General features: G+C 64.5%; 1 protein-coding gene across 1 annotated transcript; it reads left to right on the forward strand.

Annotated features, from left to right (window-relative positions):
* The first annotated feature begins 2,850 nt into the window (after window positions 1-2,850).
* On the forward strand, window positions 2,851-20,191 carry FIBCD1 (fibrinogen C domain containing 1). The gene is made up of 7 exons (XM_072883067.1): window positions 2,851-2,922; window positions 8,152-8,628; window positions 9,624-9,783; window positions 10,527-10,663; window positions 16,491-16,587; window positions 16,943-17,122; window positions 17,447-20,191. The coding sequence occupies exons 1-7, from the start codon at window positions 2,851-2,853 to the stop codon at window positions 17,704-17,706; spliced, it is 1,383 nt and encodes a 460-aa protein (XP_072739168.1). The 3' UTR covers window positions 17,707-20,191.
* The last annotated feature ends 1,051 nt before the right edge of the window (window positions 20,192-21,242 follow it).

Raw genomic sequence — 21,242 nt, forward strand, 5'->3', positions numbered from 1 at the left:
CTGGGACCCCCGGGCAGCGTGGGCAGAGCCGGCTTGGGCAGAGGAAACACGGCCAGGAGCCACAGCTCCCGGCAGGACCTGCCGCCGCAGCGGCCTGCCGGCATCCTCACATCAAACCTCTCTCCCGTTTTTGCCCTCGGGCCACAGCCTGAGACATGAATCATCCTCTCTGCCTATCGATCTGGGCTGGGCTGCTGGCAGAAACCCCCTCCCCAGCCAGGCAAGCCGCTGGCAGCCCCTGGGGGGTCCCGTGCCCAACGGAGCCCGGCTGCAGTGGGTGCCCAAGTCCTTGGGTGCACAGTTGCGCCTTGAGCACCCGATTCCTCCCAGCACAGCCCCTGGGGCCTGATCCGGGGCCGTTGGGCCACTGGTGTTGGCAGGGCTGGAGCCATGGGGCTCGGCTGGCTGGGGATGCCCCTTCCTGGGTCCCCAGCACCACAGCTCCAGCGAGACCCCATGACGGATAACGCGAGGTGACACGGCTCAACGTGAGTCAGTGATGAGCCAGGCCAGCATCCCCGCCGGCCCCTGGCCCGTCTGAGCAGCGTGCATGGGCAGGGCTCACCCCGAGCATCACTCGGGCTCCCAGAAACACGTCCCCGTCCGCCAGGCAGTCACCCTCTGTCCCGCTCACCACCGCATTGCCATGGTTCGGAGACCCACGCACCAGCCTGGCCACCGGGAACAGCACTGGGACCCGCCGAGGCGGACCTTGCACCCACACCCTTGCAGGCACCCCAGTGTCAGGGTGCAGCAGGGGCATCCCAGCCCCACTTGCACACCCCTGCCCCACGGGCTCCCAAGCATCCCGTCCCACGCCAGCCTCCACGATTCGGTGCGGGTTATGTCAAGGTATGTTGGATTGCAAATTAGACGTCAGCCCGCTGCACGGTCCCGGCTCCATCTGCAGCAAATGAGTTGCTGGACTTGGAGAGTGTCCAGTTGTGCAGCTCGGCGTGCCTAACACCCAGGGCTGACAAGCCATTGAATCACTCCTCCCTGCGCTGCCAGGCCACATGAAGCCAAGATACATTTCTTTTTAATGATAAGTTTTTATTGTTTGGAGTTCAGCTAAAACAGCCCCCCGGGCGCCTGCAGCCTCCTGCTTCCAGAACAGCCAAGTGGTGCGGGGGCTGAGCCTGGCCGGCACGGGCACACCAAACACCCCACCGGTGGAACGAGTTGGATGGTCTCAGCTGTAAAGGGAAGTCCTTGAAAACTGTCCGTGGGGAAGGAGCTGGGCTGACGGCCATCAGCGTCGCCCGGTAAATCCACACAACATCGCCGAAGCCAAAGGCAGGATTTGCACCTGGCTGGGAGACAACACACACACACGCACACACGGGTACCGACTGCTCGAGCCGATGGCCGTGCTTCCCTCCCCACCCCAGAGAGCCCTTCGGCACTGTTTGCCGGCCCGGCGCACACCCATCTCTTCCCAAAACGGTCTGTGTGTCCTGGAGAGGAGCTGCTTGGACCCCTGGCCCTCCGTGCACAGAGCCTTCCGCCCCTGCCCCTCTGCTGCTGCTGCAGGGCGGCAGCCCCCCACCCCAGGGAAGCTGCATGGGAGCTGCTGGGGGGGTCCCAGCTGGGGCTGAGCCCCAGGGACAGAGACCCAGGGGGGTTCAGAGCAACCCCCAGCCCCGTTGCGCTGCCTGCCCGGGGGACAGCCCTGCGCCGCAGGAGGGGGAGTGTGCAGGGGGGCTGCAGGGCCCCCCAGGATGTTTCCCAGGGGCTTCTCAGCATCGAGAGAGAAACCAGCCTCCCTCCAAATGGATTAATGCAGGGCTGAGCCATCGCTGCTCTCACGATGCTCCTCTGAACCTCTTAGCAACGCTCCTGCCCGCAGGTCAGACAACTGGCAAATAAAAGATTTAAGGGAGGTGCCGCAAAGGTACGGTAAAGAAAACCACATCCATGCCCGGAGAGGTGGCGGTAAATCAGGCCAGGGAGGGATTCCTGAGTGGGAGCTGGCAGCACACAGGGCCAGCACCGCTGCTTTGGGCTGGAAATGCTGGGGTTTGGGCAAGACACCCCACTGGCTGCCAGTGATGCTCCTGTGGGCATCGGTGTGACCCTGTGTGCCGGGGGGTCTGGCTGCTGCCTCCCCACCGCCAGCACCAGCTTTCCACCATGCACTGGGTTTTGCTAAGAGGCCCCCAACACTTTGGCTACCCTTGGGCACACAGGTTTGGGGGGGCCGATGCCAGTGCCCCCCCCTCTGCCCAGCACCCTACCCATCCCTGCCCACTGGTGGGACTGAGCCCCTGCGGGGGGGGGTGGGGGGGGGGGGCTGCACTGGGGGCCGTGGCTTTGGAAAGGAGGTGAGCGGATCCCCGGAGCACCCGCCCCCCACCTGCCCCCGGCCTCCTGAAACACCCCTGGACCCGCTGGCACCAGCCCCTGCCTTACCTGCTGCCGCTCCTCCAGCTGTGCTGCCACATCTGGGCAGCTGCAGGGCTGCGGAGCCCCGGGGCAGGAGGGGGGGAGGGGGGCTCGGATCCGGAGTGACTCCGGAGCCGCTGGGGCAGCCGGGGGCGCAGGGCAGTGCTGGGGGGCCGGGGAGAGTCCCCGGGGCATCGCCGGGCGGTGTCCCCGGAGCGGGGCCGGGGGAGCCCCGGGGGGGGGGAGCGGGGCGGGCGGGGAGGGAAGATCCACCCCCGTGTCCGTGCCCGTGTCCTCCCTCCCTCCTCTTCCTCCCTCCCTCCTCCTCCTCCTCCTCCGCCGCCGCCGCCGCCGCCGCCCGTTCTCCCGCCGCGGCCAGCCGGGCAGCGCGGGCGGGCCGGGGCTGCGCCGCCGGGGCGGGGGTCTGGGGGGCTCTGGGCACTCGGGCTGGAAGTTGGCGGCGCGATGGGGAACGAGCGCTGGAAAACCATGGGAGGAGCCTCGCAACTTGAGGACGGGCAGCAGGAGAAATCGCAGGTACGGGGCGGGGGGCGGCGGGGCAGGGGTCCCACCGAAGCCTCCCCCGCGTTCTCCCAGCGAGCTTTTCTCCCGGTCCCCCGGTCCCCCGCCCTGCGGAGCCCCCGGGCTGCCTCCCCTCACCCACAACCCCCCAAATTACTGAGTTTATCTATTTGCAGCCAGTGTCCCCTCAGCCTCCAGCGCCGGGGCTGCCCCTCGGCCGGGCAGCGGGCGATGCTCCGGGGCTGCCCCACACGCCTCCGATGCACCGCCGCACGATTTAAACTGCTTAAATAACCCTTTAAAAGGGATTTGGCATCTCGGCTCCCTGCAGCAGCCCGTCATCGCTCTTGGTTCAGGGACTCCCGGCCGCCCGGTCCTCTCTTAACCTCCAGGAGCCCTCTTGGTTTTTGGGGGAGAGGCCGGTGTTGCGGTGGGGTGCGGTGAAGCGGTGGCAGAGCCTGTGGTGACGCGTGGGGGATCCGGCACGTGCCGGAGCCTGTTTGCACAACCCGCCGCACGTGTGCCAGCTCCTCCAGCCCAGCGTGCAGGTCGTGGCCAGCTGCCCAGCCTCCAGTTGCCCGGCCTCCAGTTGCCCGGCCTCCAGCTGCCAAGCGTGCCGGAGCAGGTAGGGAAGTGCAGGTATGGCTGCATGGCCGGGTCACACGGCTGCCCTGCCTGCACTCTGGGCGCAGGCAGGGCAGGAAGGGAAGGGGTGCGAGGTATGGGCAAGGGTGCCTAGGAAGAGCTGGGGGAAAACGAGTCTCTGATGGAGCCTGGGAGTCGAGGGAAGGAACCAAGAGCCAGCAGCGCCTGCCCTCCCTCTGCACCCCGGTGTTGGGCAAGGATGGCGGGGATCAGCCGGCCCCAGCTGTGAGACCCGCTCGCCCCCAGGTCTGCTGCTTCCCTGTCCCCCTTCCACCTGCAGCGATGCAGGAAAGGGACTTCTGCCTGACTTCTCCCTTTTGCACACCCTTCTCCGAGCCCTCTTCTCCCCAGTCAGCCCATCCATGCCGAACGGCTCCCTAGCCCTGGGGTAGAGGGGCTGCCCACCCTGAGAGGTGCGGGAGGCCCCAGACCCCCCCCGCGCCCGAGAGAGAAACCTCGCTCTGCTCTCCCCTTCCCGGCAGAGCTGCCTCCCTGGTGTGCAGCCCTTCCACGCGGGGGTCCGAGCGGTGCCATCCGGCTGGAGCTGCTGTCCCCCGGCTTTGTGCCCTGCCATGGCCCCAAGGATGAGCTGGGCAGGATGGATCCAGCCCCACCACCCGTACAGGGCTGGGCAACACAGCCCGGAGCCGGTGGTTCATGCAGGGGGTTGTAAGGGAGGCATGGCATGGAGTTTGCTCTGCAGCCGGTGCTGGGATCCCAGCTCCCGTAAGCTCCAGTGGAAATCGTCCCAGCCCATCTGCGTGCTCACCCACAGAGCTGGCTCCAGCGCGCTCACCAGCCCTCTCCTCTCCTCTCCTCTCCTCTCCTCTCCTCTCCTCTCCTCTCCTCTCCTCTCCTCTCCTCTCCTCTCCTCTCCTCTCCTCTCCTCTCCTCTCCTCTCCTCTCCTCTCCTCTCCTCTCCTCTCCTCTCCTCTCCTCTCCTCTCCTCTCCTCTCCTCTCCTCTCCTCTCCTCTCCTCTCCTCTCCTCTCCTCTCCTCTCCTCTCCTCTCCTCTCCTCCTCTCCCAGAGCCGCAAAGCGTGCCGTGCTGTAGGAGCGGTAGCAGGCAGGCTTTGGATGATGGAGAAGAGCAGGTAACGGGAGCGGGATTGAGTTCATCTGCCTCCATGCCTGCGGGGAGCGAGCCAAGTGCGGTGTTAGGCTCCGGGAACACACAGGGAGCAGCAGGGTGCGGGGGGGGGGCGGCTGGGGTACAGCCCCTGCCCCAGGGCGAGCAGGGACGGGGGTTGAAGCCCTGTGCAAAGCGGAGCAGCAGCAGAGCTGGACAGGCAGGGAGGGTGGAGAGGGACAGGGGCAGCGGAGCAGTGCAGGGCGAGCGGCTGGGATGCAAAATGAGCTGCTTGAGCTGCTCTGGAGCGAGCAATGGCTTGGGGGGGCAGGGGACTGGCCCTTGCTGCCCTGGGGCTCCTTTAGGGCTGGGTGGACCCTTGCAGTAAGGTGGGGGGCAGCTGGGCTAAAGTTTGTCTCAGCAGCTGAGCCTGAGCAATGCAAACCAGCGTCTACCTGCCTCAGAAGCACAACCGGGGTCCTGGGTTGTACCTGGCTGGGGACACAGCTCAGGGGGAGAGCGCCCAGGGCTGCCCACGATCGCTGCCCACCGTCCCACAGCGCAGAGGTTGCCTGGCGAGCCGGCAGGAGCAAAGGGCACCTCCTCCTCAAAGAGCATCTCCCACAGCAGGGCTCAGCCTCTCCTGCCACCACTCTCCGTCCGTGCTCCCTGGGGACCAGCCCACCTCCGGCTCTGCTCTGGCTGCCCCGGGGACAAGCCGGCTCGCATCCTTCCCTTCCCGCAGGCTGCGTGTGCTGGACCTGCTGTCTTCCACGCCCAGCACAGCCGCTTGCCTGTCCGGCTGGCTGAGGAGGCTGGGGGACGCTTGGGGGGTGGGATGATGGGCACAGGGGCTGCAGGGACCCACAGCCCCAGGGTGCAAGGCAGCTCATGGGCTGCTCATATGGCGTGGCTTGGCCGCCCGTGGGGCGTGGTGGCCAAGCATATATATACTGCCTGAGCCAACACAGGGCATGGAGAGCTCGGCTCAGCTTTGCACCGGGGAGGCAACAGTGCCTCGGTTCCTGCCTGAGGCTCCCTCCCAAGCTCCAGCCCCAGCTCCAGAGCAGGTTTGCAAGTGAAGCTCTGCTTGTCCTGAGCACGTCCCAGCCTTGCAGCTTCTGCTCTCCTTAGGAAGGAGTGATTTGGAGACATCGGGACCTCCAGCCCGATGGAGGTCCCCAGGGGGACATCAAGAACTGAGGCAGGGGGATGTCTTGCAGCTGGCTGAAAGCCTTGGCAAGAAGATCCAGGAGCCCGAGCCCATGCAATGGACAGGAGGAACCCCACAACCTTGAGGGCCGTGGCCATGGTGGGGCAGAGGCATGCAGCAGAGGTGTCTGTAGGGCCCTGTGCCAGGAGCTGGGCATGCAGCTAAAGGACTGCTGTGCTGCGGGGACTTGGGGGGACCCACACCCCAGTTTGGAGCGTTGCTGGTGCCGCTGGCTGAGCTTTTCCCTCCTCTCCCCACTGCAGGTTGCCAGGTAACACAACCTGCCAGCAAAATGCCGTGGGACTCGTAAAGCTGCCACCGCTCGGGATCTCGTGGTCACAAGCAGAGGTGGTTGAGTGCAAAGGGGATTGGTTCCTGCCCCAGTTCCTGGTGCCAGTGGGAGGGCAGTGATGCTGGGGCTCGAAGGCTGGAGAACAGCGGGATGCAGCCCCTAGGCAGAGCTGTGGGATTTTGGTGTGTTAAAGCCTGGTTGGGATTTGTGTGGCCATGCAGGGCTCTGCTCCTGAAGCCCTTAACATGGGTCCCTTGGCTATCGCAGGCCATCCACGTGTCCCGGTGGACGCGTTTTGGGCTGGGGATGTCAGCAAGGTGGGAAGCAGCAATGTGCAGGATGGGAGGGTGCAGAGCCGGGGAGCTGAAGGTGCTGCGACAGCCGGGACAGTGCAGGGACACGGTCCCTGCTCACCCCTTGGATCTCAAACCACCCCACGTTGGCCTCTGGTCAGCAGCCATCCTTCCTGTCACTTCTGTGCTCCCAGGGTGCCAAGAGGCTGGGTTGAGCCTAGGTCCTGAGTGTCCATGTGAGGGTGTCAGGGACGGGCATCTCCCACCGTCCTGCTGCTCCTGGGTGCCCCTCGTGCCCCCAAGCCAGGGCTCCGTGTCTACAAACACAGGGCAAACTCCTCGACCCTCTGCTTGCCGAAAGCTCCCCTTATTGCCTTTGACATCTCCTTTTAATGCACACTGAGGGGCTGAGCCTGGGGCTGCTGCAGTAAGGAGGTCCCCGCAGGGTGGCTTCCCATTCAGCCCAGCGCCGTTTGCATCTCCAGCCTCGCTCCATGTGCTGAGGAAGAAACCCGGAGCATCCCCCGGGGCTGGTGGGGCACCTGCGGCCCCCCAGACCCTGCCCGGCCAGCCCTGCTGCAGCCGGGGTCACCTTAATGCAAATGGTTGCGGGAACGTGAATGAAATGAAGGGTGCTTGAAGGAAGGTGTCACTCCAGATAGATGTGCACAGGAGGGGACAGGGCCTGGGAAATCTTTGCAGATGCAGCAATTTTCCCCTCGTTTCTGGGGAAAGTAGTCTTTGTCTCTACAAATCTGCAGCTTTCTGGCAGCCCTGCAATTCCTTGTGACAGCCATGGCCGGGGTCAGGGGAAAATCACAGCCTCTGCCCTGCAGGTGTAATGAGAAGGGGAGGCAGTGGGGGGGACGGGGGCTGATGCGGCCGGGTGGCAGCTCGCTCCATCCACGCTGACGGCGTTGGCACTTCACGCTTTGCAAGGAGAAAAGGCTCTCAGTGCGTGTGGAGCAGCTCCGGCGGGCTGAGCTGATGGGTCCCTGCAGCAGCGGAGCTGCCAGAGCGGATCGGTGGGGGGGTCAGAGACCTTTCCCACAGCGACTCCCCCTCGCTGGGAGGCCCCAGGACTGGTCCGAGGGCTTTGGGAGCAGCTCTGCTCCCCTCCGGCAGGCAGCGAGGGCACAAGGGGGACAGGGACACGTGGCCCCCCACAGCTGGGAGACGCCCCACGCAGAGCGGTCCCCACGATGCTGAGGGCGCTGTGGTCCCAACATCGACCCGCAGCCTCCCCTTGCTGCTGGGGAGAGCCCCTGCCTTCCCTCACCTCCTCACTTTCCCCACGGTCCCAGGGACACCAGGGGCCTTTTCCCTTTTTCTCCCCATATTTGTGCCCAGGGCAGCAGGGAGCCCCGCACGGACCTCCCGGGGAGCTGGGGCTGCTCCGGCTGAGTATCACCACCTTAAATAAAACATGCCAGCGGGAGCAGGCGGCTGCCACGGGTTCGCTCTCTTTATTATTTCATACCTCTGGCTCCCAGGTGGGTTTAGCTGCTTTGCTCGCTGAGCGCTCGCCTGTGGCCTCTGCCTCCCTGGCAGAACCGCAGGGCTCCCCAGGGTGCCGCGTCCCCTCCCCTGCCACCACCCCCGTGTCCAACATCGCCTCCCCCCATTGCTGGACCCCCCAGAGCCTATGAGGGTTTGAACCCACCTCTCGGATGAAAGGGAGCGGGACGAGTCATCCCCATGGGTCCTGATGGCATCCGTCTCTCTGTCCACAGAGGATGAGCTGTGGGTACATCCTGTGCACCGTCCTGCTCTCGGTGGCCGTCCTCCTGGCGGTGACGGTCACAGGGGCCATCCTCTTCATGAACCACTACCACACGCCTGTCACCGAGTCGCCCCCCGTCATCAGCACCAACCCCGAGGAAGCCAACGCGCTGGTCACCATCGAGAAAGCCGACAGCTCCCGCATCAACATCTTCATCGACCCCAACTGCCCCGACGCAGCAGGCACCTTCGGGCGCCTGGAGGGGCTGCAGACCTCCCTGCTGCGTGCCGTCACTGACCACGACGCCGAGGCCAAGGCCACCAAGAGCCAGCAGAAGGCCCTGCTGGTCACGGTGGCAGACGAGGTGGCCAAGCTGCTGACACACGCCGTGCAGCTGCGCGCCGACTGCGATGGCCTCAAGAAGGGACACAGTGCCATGGGGCAGGAGCTCAGCGCCCTGCAGGGCGAGCAGGGCAGGCTCATCCAGGTGATCCAGGGCTGGGGGTGCTGCACGGTGCTCCTTGGGGACAGATGCCCCCCCATCCCCATGTCCCCAGGGCATGGCTGCTTGCAGCCCTGGCCCACGGTGTCCAGGGGAGACCTCCGGCAGAAGAAGCTGAGGTTTAAGGCAGGCACTTGGGAACTGCAAGTTTGGAAGCACAACTTCAGCTCCAGCTCATCAGCCGCCTGCATCTTGCTGCCAAACCGCCCTGGTGCCGGCGAGCCAGATGTGCAGCCTCCCATGTGTGGGTCTCCCGGCTCTGGGTCCAGTTTGGGGGCTCCAAGCAGAGCCAGGCACAGCCCAGGACCACCCCAAGGGCAGTTCATGCAGCAATCAGCCTCCCCTTATTTACAGTCTCAAAAATTTCCCAGCCGATGAGCTGTGTTGAAATGCTTACCTGGGTATGCCAGGGGTCTGCTGGGCGTCGTAGCAAGACCCGGGGCACGGCTGGATGCTCGGCTCCATGCCCGTCCCTCCTGGTGCTCATCGCCCTCCGGCCAGAGCTGCTCAATCCCCGCTGCTTCGATTTGCTCCCGGTCCTGCTGCTCTGCCACAGCCACCCCACGTCACTCACCCGGCCCGGGTCACCTCGGGGTACGGTGGAGAGCCGGCAGCTGTCTCAGGACACGGCTATTCCTGCCACCTCCGCGATCCCGTCCCCTTGCCCAGAGATGATCTTTATCCCGGAGGGTGGCGGCACCGACGCACCCAGGTTTGGGGATTTCTCAGCCCCGGCAGCAATAGGCGCTGTCTGGACCCTGACCCTGGGCCTAAAAGCACCGGCGATTCTGTATGGGATCTGCTGTGGCTTTTATGTCCCCACCTGGTCCCCAGCAGCCTGTACCCTGGCAGGGAGCGTTGCTGCCTGCAGGCATTTGGGGAGCTGTGGGAGCAGGCAGAGCATCCTCACGGTAGAGCGGTGGTGGGGCTGGGGCGGTGCAAAGGGTTTAACCACATTTCACCGTGTCCCCCACCCGCAGCTGCTCTCGGAGAGCCAGACCAACATGGCTCGGCTGGTGAGCTCCGTCAGCGACGTCCTGGACATGCTGCAGAAGGAGCGTGGCGGTGCCCGGTCCCGGCTCAAGGCCGACCTGCAGCGAGCACCGGCAAGGGGAGCGCGGCCCCGGGGCTGCTCCAACGGTGAGACGGCATTCCCGTCGGTCCCCGGGGAGAGGGATGCGCCTGGGGCTGATCTTGGCAGGTCTCTGCCTAAGAAGTGGGGAGGGAGACAACCATCCTAGCGAAGGGATTTAATACAGTGCGGGGCTGGCAAGGAGATGGGGCAGGAGGGAGATGGAAAGTTGTGTCCTAGAAGGGGTGTTTCTCACCGTGCGGCCCCCAGTTGTCCACAAACCAGCCTGCAAAGCCAGCACAAAAGCCACTTCGCACCCCCGCAGACCCACCCGTTCCCCACACAGATGTAGCTGGGGCAAAAGCAGAGCAAGAAGCGACCATTCACGCGCAGATGGCAGCGCTGCATGGGACTCAGAATAAACAGTCACATTCATCATCATTTGGTTAAGAAGAAGCTGAGTAAGACTGTCCCGGGGCTGCGAGCACGTGCCCAAACTCTGCCTGCAGCTGCCTCCGGGCATCGGCTGCCTCCTCCCCAGCTGGGTCCCAGCCTGCCCTTGCTGTCACACAGGGCCATGGCGTTGGTCCCTGCCAGCTGCCGGGGGGGTCCCCGTGGTGGCTGCATCCGCCCGGGCACCGCTCGCCCAGAGCATCGGAGGAGAAAGGAGGGAAAGAGCAAGGCAGCACCGAGCCGCCAACCGGAGCTGGCAGCAAGGTTGAGAGCCTGAAAGAAAGAGCAAGACATTAAATTAGATCATTAATTAACCAGCTTTCCTCTCATCCCACCCCATCCCAATGCCACGCTGCAGGCTCCCGGCCCCGAGACTGCTTTGACATCTATGCGAGTGGACAGCAAGAGGATGGGATTTACTCCATCTTCCCCACGCACTACCCCTCCGGCTTCCAGGTCTACTGTGACATGACGACCGATGGGGGCGGCTGGACGGTGAGCTGCTGCCGTGCCGGGGCGTGCCGGGCGATGCCACCGCCGGCTGCGGGCTGTCGCCAGGCTGGGATGCCGGGGGTGGGAGACGTTACTCTTGGTGCTTGGATGTGTCATTGGGATGGGGGATAAATGCTAATGGGTTCTGGCTGTGCACAGGGTGCCCGATCCCATGGGGAAACAAGCAAACAGGCTCGTCCACGTTACCCGTGCCGGTGGCATCAGCAGAGCTGCTGGGCTGAGCCCTGTGCCAGAGCCCAGCGGCCCTGCCCCGGGCTTGGGGAGCTTGGCTGGAGCTGGAGGGTGGTTTCAGGCAGGGAGCTGGATGCCGCGGCTTGAGTTCATCTTTCTCGGCGGGGCTGGTGCCCGGCTGGGGCACGGTGTAGCTGCGGTTGTGCCGTGGGGTGAGCGGCTGTGCTTTGCCCCGTCCTGGTGAGCTGGTGCTGAGGCTCGGGACGGATCCCAAACCCAGCACGTTTTGCTTCATCCAACGCAGGGGTGCCCGGGGCACCTCTGGTGCCACGCTGATTCACTCGCTCCCCGGCTGCCCTGTCCGATTCGTTTTGCCATGGCGGCTGCAACGGCCCCGTAATCACAGTAATGGGGGCAGGGAGCAGGGGGGATGTGGGGAAGCGGCGCTGGCAGCCCCGAGCCTGGAGTCCCCCCTCGCCCCGGGGGCCCCTTGGGTGCGAGCAGCCCCTAGCCAGGGCATTGCTCGGGGTGCCGGCAGGGCAGCGAGGGGGAACCAGGGAGGTGGCGGAGGGCTCACCGGGAGGGGTGGGCAGGCAGCCTGTCCCCCGAGGACATGCTGGGTGAGCTGAGCCGGCCAGCGCCCCTCCAGCTGGGTGCTCTGGGAAACAAATCCCCACGATCTGATTCCCCTAAGCAGCTTTCAGCAGTGCCAGGAGGGAGCTCAGCCCCCCGAGGGCAGGGGGGCTAATGAGCCTTCGGCCTCGGTCTGCCCAGAGCCCACCCCAGGTGGGAGCGACTTGTTGTGCACAGGTTGGTACCAGCAGCTCTGGTGGGGAAACTGAGGCACGGCACAGCACAGCCCTGGGGGCCGCAGCTCCTGGGGGGTCACACAGAGAAAAGGGGGGATCCCACTGGCTCCCCAGGGTGGGGAGGGTCCTTGCAAACCCCATGCACAGTCTGCACAGCCTCTGCCAGCCCCAGCCACGCTTGAGCACTGCCTGAAGAGCAGCCCAAGGTGATTAGCGAGACACTCAGAGGCTTATTTAAAGCTGCTGCAGCTGGGAGGGCTCCAGCTGGGCTGGGGAGGGGGCGAAGCAAATGATTTTACACCCAGCAGCATCGTGGGCTCTGGCAGCAGGGCTGGCATGGTGCTGCCTGCAGCCCCGCAGCTCTGCCCTGCCTCAACCGGGGCAAGGAGCCAAACCAGGTGCCAAATCCCGGCGTGCCAGAGACGGGTGCATCCAGAGCAGGGCCGAGGGTGCTCACCCCAGGCTCACGTTTCTTGGGGCTGGTCTGCAGTGCAGGCTCCTAAACATACCTCCAGCCCCCAGGGTGGTGGTGGGGTATCTCAGCCATCTCCCATGGGGCTGGGGACACAGAGGGGGTCCCTGGGGCACTGACTCACCTGGGCTCCAGGTAAGCCATGGCACGGCTGAGCACCGTGGTGCAGAGCCTGGGAAATTTCCCTCCCTTCCTCCTCCTCTGGAGCGATTACTCCTGACATTTGGGCTTATTTGCATGTGGGTGGGTGGGTGGAAGCGATGGCAGCAGCTGAATCAATTTTGACTTGGGAGCTCGGGAGCTGCTGAGCTAAGCCTTAGCCTGCACGGACGGCTTAGAGACCACGGGGAGCGGGGCAGGGGGAAGAGCCGCCCCGATGCCCTGTCAGGGAGAAACCTGGCCGGGGTCACTCACCGGCTGCTGCTCAGCACGTCCCCGTCCCCATGGAGTGATCTGCAGTGTCACCCTGTCCCTTTGCCAGAAGCAGGGTCCCCGGTGGTTCCCCATCCCCTTCATCGGGAAGGCTGAGCAAGGCACAGCCCTCGCCGGACCAACGCCTCTCCTGCCCGCGCTGGCCGCATCCAGCCCAGGGCAGCCGAAGTCCGCTGCACCGTGCGAGCAATTGCAGCTCTGGGGCTGTTTGCTGCCTATTTTGCACGGTCAAAAAGCAGAAATCTGGCAGAGAGGGCAGCCAGCATCCGTGTCCGTGCAGGGCAGGGTGTCACGAAGGCGAAGCAATGTGGGAGGGAGGAGCCGGGGAGCCTGCGGCACAGCCCCCAGGCCATTTTGTGCCCCCCTTGGTTCCTGCCTGCCAGCAGCAGGGCCACGTTTGCAGCCAGCTGGGGTGTGAGTCCGGGTCGGTGCCCGCCGGTGCCAACGGGAGCATCCGCGTCCTGCGCTCAGCGCCGACTTTAATTGCAGCATCACCCCTGGGCTGACCCGAGCCTCGCGGCAGCGCCGGGCTGCAGCCGTGTAATTGCCCAGCCTGACCCTGACTCCCCCCTTTGACACTCACCTCTGGCACTTTAATACAGTAATAACGGGATGACGGAGGGCGGGGGAGGCTCAGCATCCTGGGAGGCCTGAAGAAGTTGCCTCTTCACATGCTGTTGTCTCGGGAAATCTTTGCAAATGCTCCGTGCTCCTCCCGGTGCCCCTGAGCCTCCATCGCTGCCCAGCCGGGGCAAAGCCCCCCGGGATCAGCATATCAGCCCTGTAAGCGACAGTGCCGTGATGGCTCCAGCCGCCTCGGCATCATTTCCCATGTACAGCGCGTATCGGGGAGTGGTGGGAAAGCCGAAGGATGCAGAAGAAAAGGCTGTGCTGGCAGGACGAGGGCCATGGTGATGTTAAGTGGCAGCTTCCAGCTTCACGGGCACCTGCTGTGCTGGGGACGCTCGCGGGGACAGCTTCGCCCAGGCTGCTCGTCACCCGCTGGCGGGGTCCCGGCACAGGCTGGGGGGTTTGAACAGACACTGATGCATTTACACATGGGCTGGGATAAGCCGAAGGCAGCGGGTGAGATGAGCCCAGGGAAATGCATGCTGTTTCTAAAAGATGTGATTTATGTGTTGCCACGAATGGGGATGAGACGCTTCTGCTGGCAGGGACAGGCAGGAGCAGCGGGGTCCCCAGGACGGGCAGCACTGCCAGCTGCGGTGGCCGCAGGTGATCACACGGGATTGGCACTTCCCGGAGACCGGCTCCTGCGATGCTCCGAGTTTGTCTTCTCCATGGCTGAACCTGAAGATGGTCTCCCCGCTGTGATGGGGGCTCAGAGGAACGCTGCGGGGCCGGGGCCGTGGGGGCCGTGCCGTGGCTGCCGAAAACCTGACCGGGAGCTCGAGTGCTGTGGTGGCAGAAAAGTGATGGCCGAGCGTCTCCCCAGGCTGTGGCTGTGGTGGGGTTTTGAGCCCGCGGGGGGTTTGGTGGGGGCTGGCATCAGGGGCCTGCGGGGAGAGGGAGCAGGGCCCTCCCTCCCCGCCAACACCACGGCAGGCACAGGCTGGCGCTCCCACTTTTCTCTGGTTTTAACCCATTTTTCTGGGTTGGTGCCTTTGCAGGAGCCTGTCCCTGCCCCGCGAGCTCAGCGTGACCAGGGGAGGCAGAGAGCGGGGGAGATAAATATTTCAGCCTTGCCTTTAAAGAAGGGAAGGAAATCCTTTTTGCTTAAGAGGGGGTGATGCATATTTGATGAGGAGGAAAAGAGCAGCAAGGCAGGGCTGGGAGCGTGGCAGCGAGCCTATGGGTCACCAGTGCACGCAGCATCCCAGTGCCTGCAGCATCCCAGTGCACGCAGCATCCCAGTGCACGCAGCATCCCAGCGCCTGCAGCATCCCAGTGCACGCAGCATCCCGGTGCACGCAGCATCCTGGTGCACGCAGCATCCTGGTGCCTGCAGCATCCGGTGCCTGCAGCATCCAGTGCCTGCAGCGTCCCAGTGCACGCAGCATCCTGGCACAGGGGCAAGGAGGAGGCTCCCACGTCCCCACCTGCACACGGGAGAGGTGGGTGCACAAGTGGAGCATGAGGAGGGACCATGCATGAGAGATGATGAGGATGGAGCAGGAGACCCAGGAGGACACAGGACCTCCAGCACTCACCAGCCCTTCCGACCTGGTTTTGAGCCCCTTGGGGCCGAGCCCGGTGGGCAGCGGGGCACCGAGGGCTCCTCCGGCGCCCGGAGTAATCGCTGAGCCGTGCTGAGGCTCAGCCAACGGAGACATGCCCCACACGCTTCCCTGGGCACCGCTCAGGCAATTGGCCTACTTACAACCACGGGTCAAAGCTGATTAAGAGGGAGCATCGGTGCTGCCTCTGCCGCCTTTCCCATGCGGCAGCGCCGGAGCCGACGTTGGCCGGGGAAAATCAGCTTCGGGCCCTCGTCCAGCCACGCCATCCCCCCTCTCCCGGCAAGCCTGAAGAAAGCCCCTTTAGACGGGCTTAACCGCAGCTTCTCAAGTGCTCAACGCAGGGATAAAAATTAAGGCTCTAATTCTAGAAGGTAAGTACAGCAGGATCAGAGCCGTGCCATGCCAAGGAGCGTGCCAGAGCCTGCACCGGGCACCCGTGGCCCCAAAAATGCTCATTTGGTGAAAGGCAAAACAGCATGAAGTTCAAGAGCTGGGTCTCCTCCGCATGCTGGGATGAAACCCTGCACATGCAGGAGGGCGGGAGCAGCCGGGGGGAGGCTGCGAAGGGGCGTCCCTGCAGCGGAGCAAAGCACGGCGGCTTCCTGGCTGATGTGGGAGCTCGGCGGCGTTGCCCGAGCCTGGGATGCTGGAAGTGGGGTGAACGGGCTCAGTGGCATTGCCTGAGCCTGGGGTGCTGGAAGCGGGGTGAACGGGCTCGGCGGCACAGCCCAGCCCCGACACAGGGTGCTCTGGCCCCTTGGCTGCCGGCACACGGGCGGCTGTTCCTAAATTGAGTGCCCCATCCCCTGCACCGTGGCCATGGGAGCGCAGTGCTTGGTGGCAGTCGGGCAGGCTTGCTCAGCCAAGTTTAATGCAATTAATCCTGGGCTGGAGGCTTAATTAAGTTCAAATGGTCGGACATGGAGTACCGTTTTCTGGATTATTGTCAATAAATCAAACCCAAAACTACGGATAAAAGGGGATGAAACACACAGGGCACGACATGCCGATGAGCAGATGGGAGAGGAAAAGGGAAAGGCTCCAAGGAGAAAAGCCACGCTGAGCCCCAGGGATCTGGCTGGGATCTGGGGGCTCTGCAGGAGTTGGGGTGGTCGGTGCCCCACAGTTAATTTCTCTGGGATGACTAACGAGGCCATTGCAGGAACGAGGCCTGATAACAAGGCAGCTGCCCAGGAGAGAGCGGGGACCCGGGAGTTTTACATGGGACTGAGCATCCCGCCATTTGCAGGATGGCTTGGACTGGCCTGGGCAGCACGTGCTGCAGGGACAGACCTCAAGTCATGCCCTCCGTCCATCCATCCGCCCATACCTCTGCCTCTGTGTGCAACGGCAGAGCCCAGGCTGCTTCCCGCACGCAGCCGGGTGCAGGGTGCCCACCCCTCCCAGGGGCACCGGCCACCTTCCCGGAGGAACCCACCGCGGGTTTCCCAAGCTCTGCTCCCATTTCCAGGCGGAGGATCCGCTGAAGTGTTTTATCTGAACCGACTCGCCCATCCCCGGGAGCCTGATCTGGCATTTCCCTGGGGACCTGCTCACCAGCATCCCTGTGTAATTACTCAGTTGAAAGGGTTTAATTTGTGCCTGTGCCTAATAAGACGGCGGCAGGGAGGGGTGGGCAGCACAGTGGGGATCGGGGGGGCTGCTCGGGGTGCGCAGGCTCGGAGCAGCCCCACGACTGACGCCCCATGTGTCTCCCTCCCCAGGTGTTTCAGCGGCGGGAGGACGGCTCCGTGAACTTTTTCCGCGGCTGGGAAGCCTACCGGGACGGCTTCGGGAAGCTGACGGGAGAGCACTGGTTAGGTGCGTGCGGCTGGCAGTGCCCGCTCCCGGGCAGGCTGGCAAAGCCTGGGGCCCCCCAGCCCCCCCGGGGGATCTGGGGTTTCCTTTGCAAAGGAAAGGACACCGAGACCCCCTTGGCCAGCACTCACGTCCTAGGAGTGACGGCCCGGGCAGGCGGGGAGGGGACCGGGTGGCTGCGCAGGGGCAGGGAAGCGATGGGGCTGTTTGTCCATGAGCTGAGCACGTGCCCTTGGCTGTGCAGCAATAACGGTGAGGGCTGGAGGCTGGGAACCGCTCCCCTTCCCACCCCGCACCCCCCCCCAGGCCACCTCGTCCCTGCCGGGGTCCCCGCACTCACCCCCTCCCTCCGCCGCAGGGCTGAAGCGGATCCACGTGCTGACGGTGCAGGGCAGCTACGAGCTCCGCATCGACCTGGAAGACTTCGACAACGGCACCGCCTTCGCTCACTACGGCAGCTTTGGCGTGGGGCTCTTCTCCGTCGACCCCGAGGAGGACGGGTACCCCGTCTCCATTGCCGACTACTCGGGGACGGCAGGTAGGGTGGTGGGGAGGGGGGGATGCGCGTGGTCCTTCGGGGCAGGGGGAGCCCACGGCCACCAGACCCCCTCGCTGGGCCAGCAGCTGTCTCCTCCAGCACTGGCAGCGGTGCCGGCCGCATCCCCGCAGCCACGGGGAGCTGGAGGCAGGAGACAGGCTGCGGCTCGGTGTTTGCAGGGTGGGTGACCCCGAGTGCCCTGTACATCACCGAAGGAGCCCCGCTGGGGTGCCCAGGGGAGCCCCCCCCAGGGCAGGAGACAGCCCGAGGGCAGGGTGAGGGGCAGGAAGGGCCCATCACGGCTCCTTTCCTCCCCGACGGCAGGAGACTCCTTCCTGAAGCACAACGGGATGAAGTTCACCACCAAGGACCTGGACAACGACCACTCGGAGAACAACTGTGCGGCTTTCTACCACGGCGCCTGGTGGTACCGCAACTGCCACACCTCCAACCTCAACGGGCAGTACCTCAAGGGCCACCACAGCTCCTACGCCGACGGCATCGAGTGGTCCTCCTGGACCGGCTGGCAGTACTCCCTCAAGTTCACCGAGATGAAGATCCGGCCCGTCCGGGAGGAGAATTAGCTGGATGGCATGAGCCCCCTGACCCCAACCCCGTGCCCAGCCCCCTGCCCTTCCCCACTGCCCCGCAGCCCTGTCCCCCCCAGTTGCCATCCTCCCCGAGGGCTGGCCCATCTTCGAGGGGCCCCTGGGGAGTGCCTGCCCCCGGGGAGGGCGGCTTTTGCTCCCGGGTGCCTGTGGACATCACCGGACCTTTGCTCCCAGCTGCTGTGGCTCCCCTGCAGCCGAAACGGGTCTCCTGGCCAGAGCGTGACCCACGGCCGGTGCTTATGGCTGCGGCAGAGAGGGCAGCGGGATGCGGGGATTTGGGGAGCGATGCCCAGCAGTGTCTGGCGAGGAGGGGAAGGGGCTGCCTGGAGGGATGGAGGAGGGAATGCGGCAGCCCGGGCAGGCTGGGCACCTCGGCTCATCCCCACTTTGGGCACAGACACCCAGCAGTAGCCTGGCCGAGCTGGCAAGGGACTGGGGGACGCTCACCGTGGGGAGCCCTGAGCCCTGCAGAGCCCCCGGGACTGGGACGAGGCTCCTGCTCCACAGCTCCGGCTCACCCCATGGTGCTACTGGGGATGGGGAGGGCTCGGCTGGGTTGCAGCCCGTGCAGACGCCTGACCGTGCCAGCGATTCCTTCTCTGGTCTGCAGAACGCTTGCCTCTCCCTCTGCAACAGCAATGCAGCTGGAAAGGGACAACCACAAACTCCTTTGTCCCCATTGTCCCTGTCCTGGCTCCTGGAGCCTCCCGGGAGGTCGGGACACCCCAAAGCAAGCTGGCATGGTGCTGCAAGGACACACACCCAGAACGGAGCATGGCACAGAGCTGTTTTGGTGGTACTGGGGAAATGGGGAGCACGGCGAGGAGGAGGAGGCGAGGAAGGCTCGGTTGCCGGCATGGCTCTGCCTGCATTTCACAGCTCCTCCCTCCCAACCAGACCCGGACTCACATTGGACTTTTGCCATCCAAAAGCTGTGACCTTTCCCGAAACCCTTGACTTCGGACAGCATGCCCATGTGCCCCCGTGCGAGCCCCCTCCGCTCGCTCCCGGCCCAGGGACCCGCATTCATTTTCACCCAGGATGAGCCACATTCTGGCTCGGCACCTGCGGATAATCAAAGCCTTTCATTTCTTCAAATCCCATTAAGGTTTTTTGCAAAAAGAAGCCCAGAGTGGGGCTTAGCATCTGCAGGGCCCTGATAACCGGGCAGCAGGTGATGCCTCGCACCGGCCGACCCGAGGAGGAGCTGCCATGGGGTGTGGGCCTGACTTCTCCCTCTGGCTCCCTGGAAGGACTCAATTGAGGGATTTTTTTGTCCAAAAAAAAAAACCAAAACAACCCAAGCCTAAGCGGGCTGTGTAGGAACCGGGAGGGGAGGGGGACAGCTGGGACCCTGCTACCCTTTACATGATTTTTTCAGCCTGTGCTACAGCAGCAATGGGGAGCAGAGCCCCCGCACTGGGCTCTGGCCGCAAAACCACTGTTGGATGGACAGACTGCCCGAGGAGGGGAGGAAAGCTCCTGCCATCCCCGTTTCCAGGGGGGCTTAAGGCATGGGGAGATCAAAGGCTCATCTTCCCGGCTGTGGCAGATTTGTACTTCCCTGCGTGCTTCTTTTTTTAAGCCTTCCCCACCTCGGACCCTGTGCTGGATGAGCCCTTTCACCTGCCAGGCAAGTCCCTGTCTGTCTGTCCTGCTGGGGAAGCAGGGATGAACAATGCACTGGGGATCACCGCAGCTTTCCTCTCCGCCAGAGACATTCCTCGGAGGCTTCGGGTGAGGACAAGCTCCAAGCGCAGGCACCAGCTCTACCCGCTCCGTCCCTGCCTGGAGCAGCCGGCCAGGCTGGGTTTCTCAAGCGATGGGATGTGGGGGAGCTCAGTGGTGGCACTTCCCAGCCAGCACAAGAGCAGGAGCCCCCAGCAGCTCCCGAGGGGCTTCCTGCGCCCCACCGGACCCCTCCGGGAAGGGTCCTGCGCAGGCGGGGAGCACAGTGCCCGTCTTTACTTTTTGTTTATTTATTTCAGTAGATTAGCTGTAGCTGGGTTTTCTAGCACTCGCCTTCAGGACAAGAAGGCACAAGGAGCCACGTGCCCCAGGCGGGAAGGCTCGTCCCCTCCCTGGACCCCTCCACCGGTGTTTTTCCGTGCCGGGAGGGGACATTGTACGTGCAGTTTGTTGGTAGCGTACCCTTGTGTAACTGCCCGTGTCACCCTGGACTCCCTAATGACTTTGGTTTGAATTGCACGAGAGGTATTTAATCCACACCGAGACACAGGATTTCCCAGGATTATTCCCAAGAGCGCACGCGTCGCTCCGTGGGCCCAGATTAGGCTAAACCCGCCCGCGGTGACGCCTCCCCAGAGAGGGGTGGGCAGGGGTGGCCAGGGGGTCTGGGACCCGGCCACGTACCTTCCCGGCGAAGCCCTGGGCCAGGTCGTGGTGTGTAGCAGTGCCGTGAAGTCTAGGTCATGTGTGAGTGGTGTCCAACGCTGTACATGTGGACTTTCTAAATTCCTTAATAAAAGGAACTCATCGTTAGCTGGTGCATCGGCGGCTGTGCCCACGGTGCGGTGTGGGGACATTACCGGAGGAACCTGCCGTGGTGACGGCAAAGGGAGCGACACCGGATTACTGCAGCTCGCACCGTGCTGCGGATGGCAGCTCCTTCCCCGCACTGGGCTCGCGGCACGGCATCCCCAGGAACCAGCCCATCGCGGGCTTGGCCCACCCAAACCGCTCTGCAAAACTGCCGGGGAGGGCTGGGGAGAGCTGGTGGGGCAGGGACGGGGCAGCGGAGGCTTCCCAGGGCTCCAGCCCAAACCCAGGCACTGCAGAACCTCGGGGTGGCCCTGGGTGGCAGGTCTCGGTGCCGAGGGGACCCACTCCCCCCTGCCTGCGCTGATGGGCAGAGCACCCAGCCCCTTCCCGCTGAGCAGCAGGGTGCTGCCCACCCCACGCCCCGCTCTGCCCCAGGCCAGGAGGGACCCGGGAGGGGACAGCAGAGCGCCAGGCGTTGGAGACCACGCTTTAGCACCAGTAGCTGCGTGCGCTGGCCAAGGATCGGGGAAGCACTCAGGCTTGGGCATGCAGGGCCAGTCCCTGAGCGGGTTTGGGAGTGCGGGGGTCTCTGCTGGTGTCTGCGCACCCACCACGCTTGCACACACATCTGGGACCCCCAACAGCCGCACACGAGCATGCACCAGCCAAGGGGTGCCTCCAGACGAGACCCTCCCTCCGGCCAGCATCCCTGCCAGCTGCCGGTGACACAAGGCCAGCTCCAGCACGGCGCGCACCCAGCCTCTCCTCCAAACGAGGCAGCAAACGAAGGAGGTGCGTTAATCAGCGGTGGAGCAGCGCTCCCATTGTGGTGGCTCGGCCAGCCCCCGTTCCCCCCCATCCCCCTCTTCAGCCCCCTCCCTGCCAGGATCCCAGCCTCTGCTCTGAGCAGCCACAGCCCTGCGAGCCGGCCACGTGCTTGAGGGGTGACACGGCAATTAGCGCCAGCGGGTATTTAATGGCAGGCAAGGCGGGCTGGCCAGCTCAGT

Source organism: Ciconia boyciana, chromosome 18, assembly GCF_034638445.1.
Source record: "Ciconia boyciana chromosome 18, ASM3463844v1, whole genome shotgun sequence".
NCBI lineage: Eukaryota > Metazoa > Chordata > Aves > Ciconiiformes > Ciconiidae > Ciconia > Ciconia boyciana.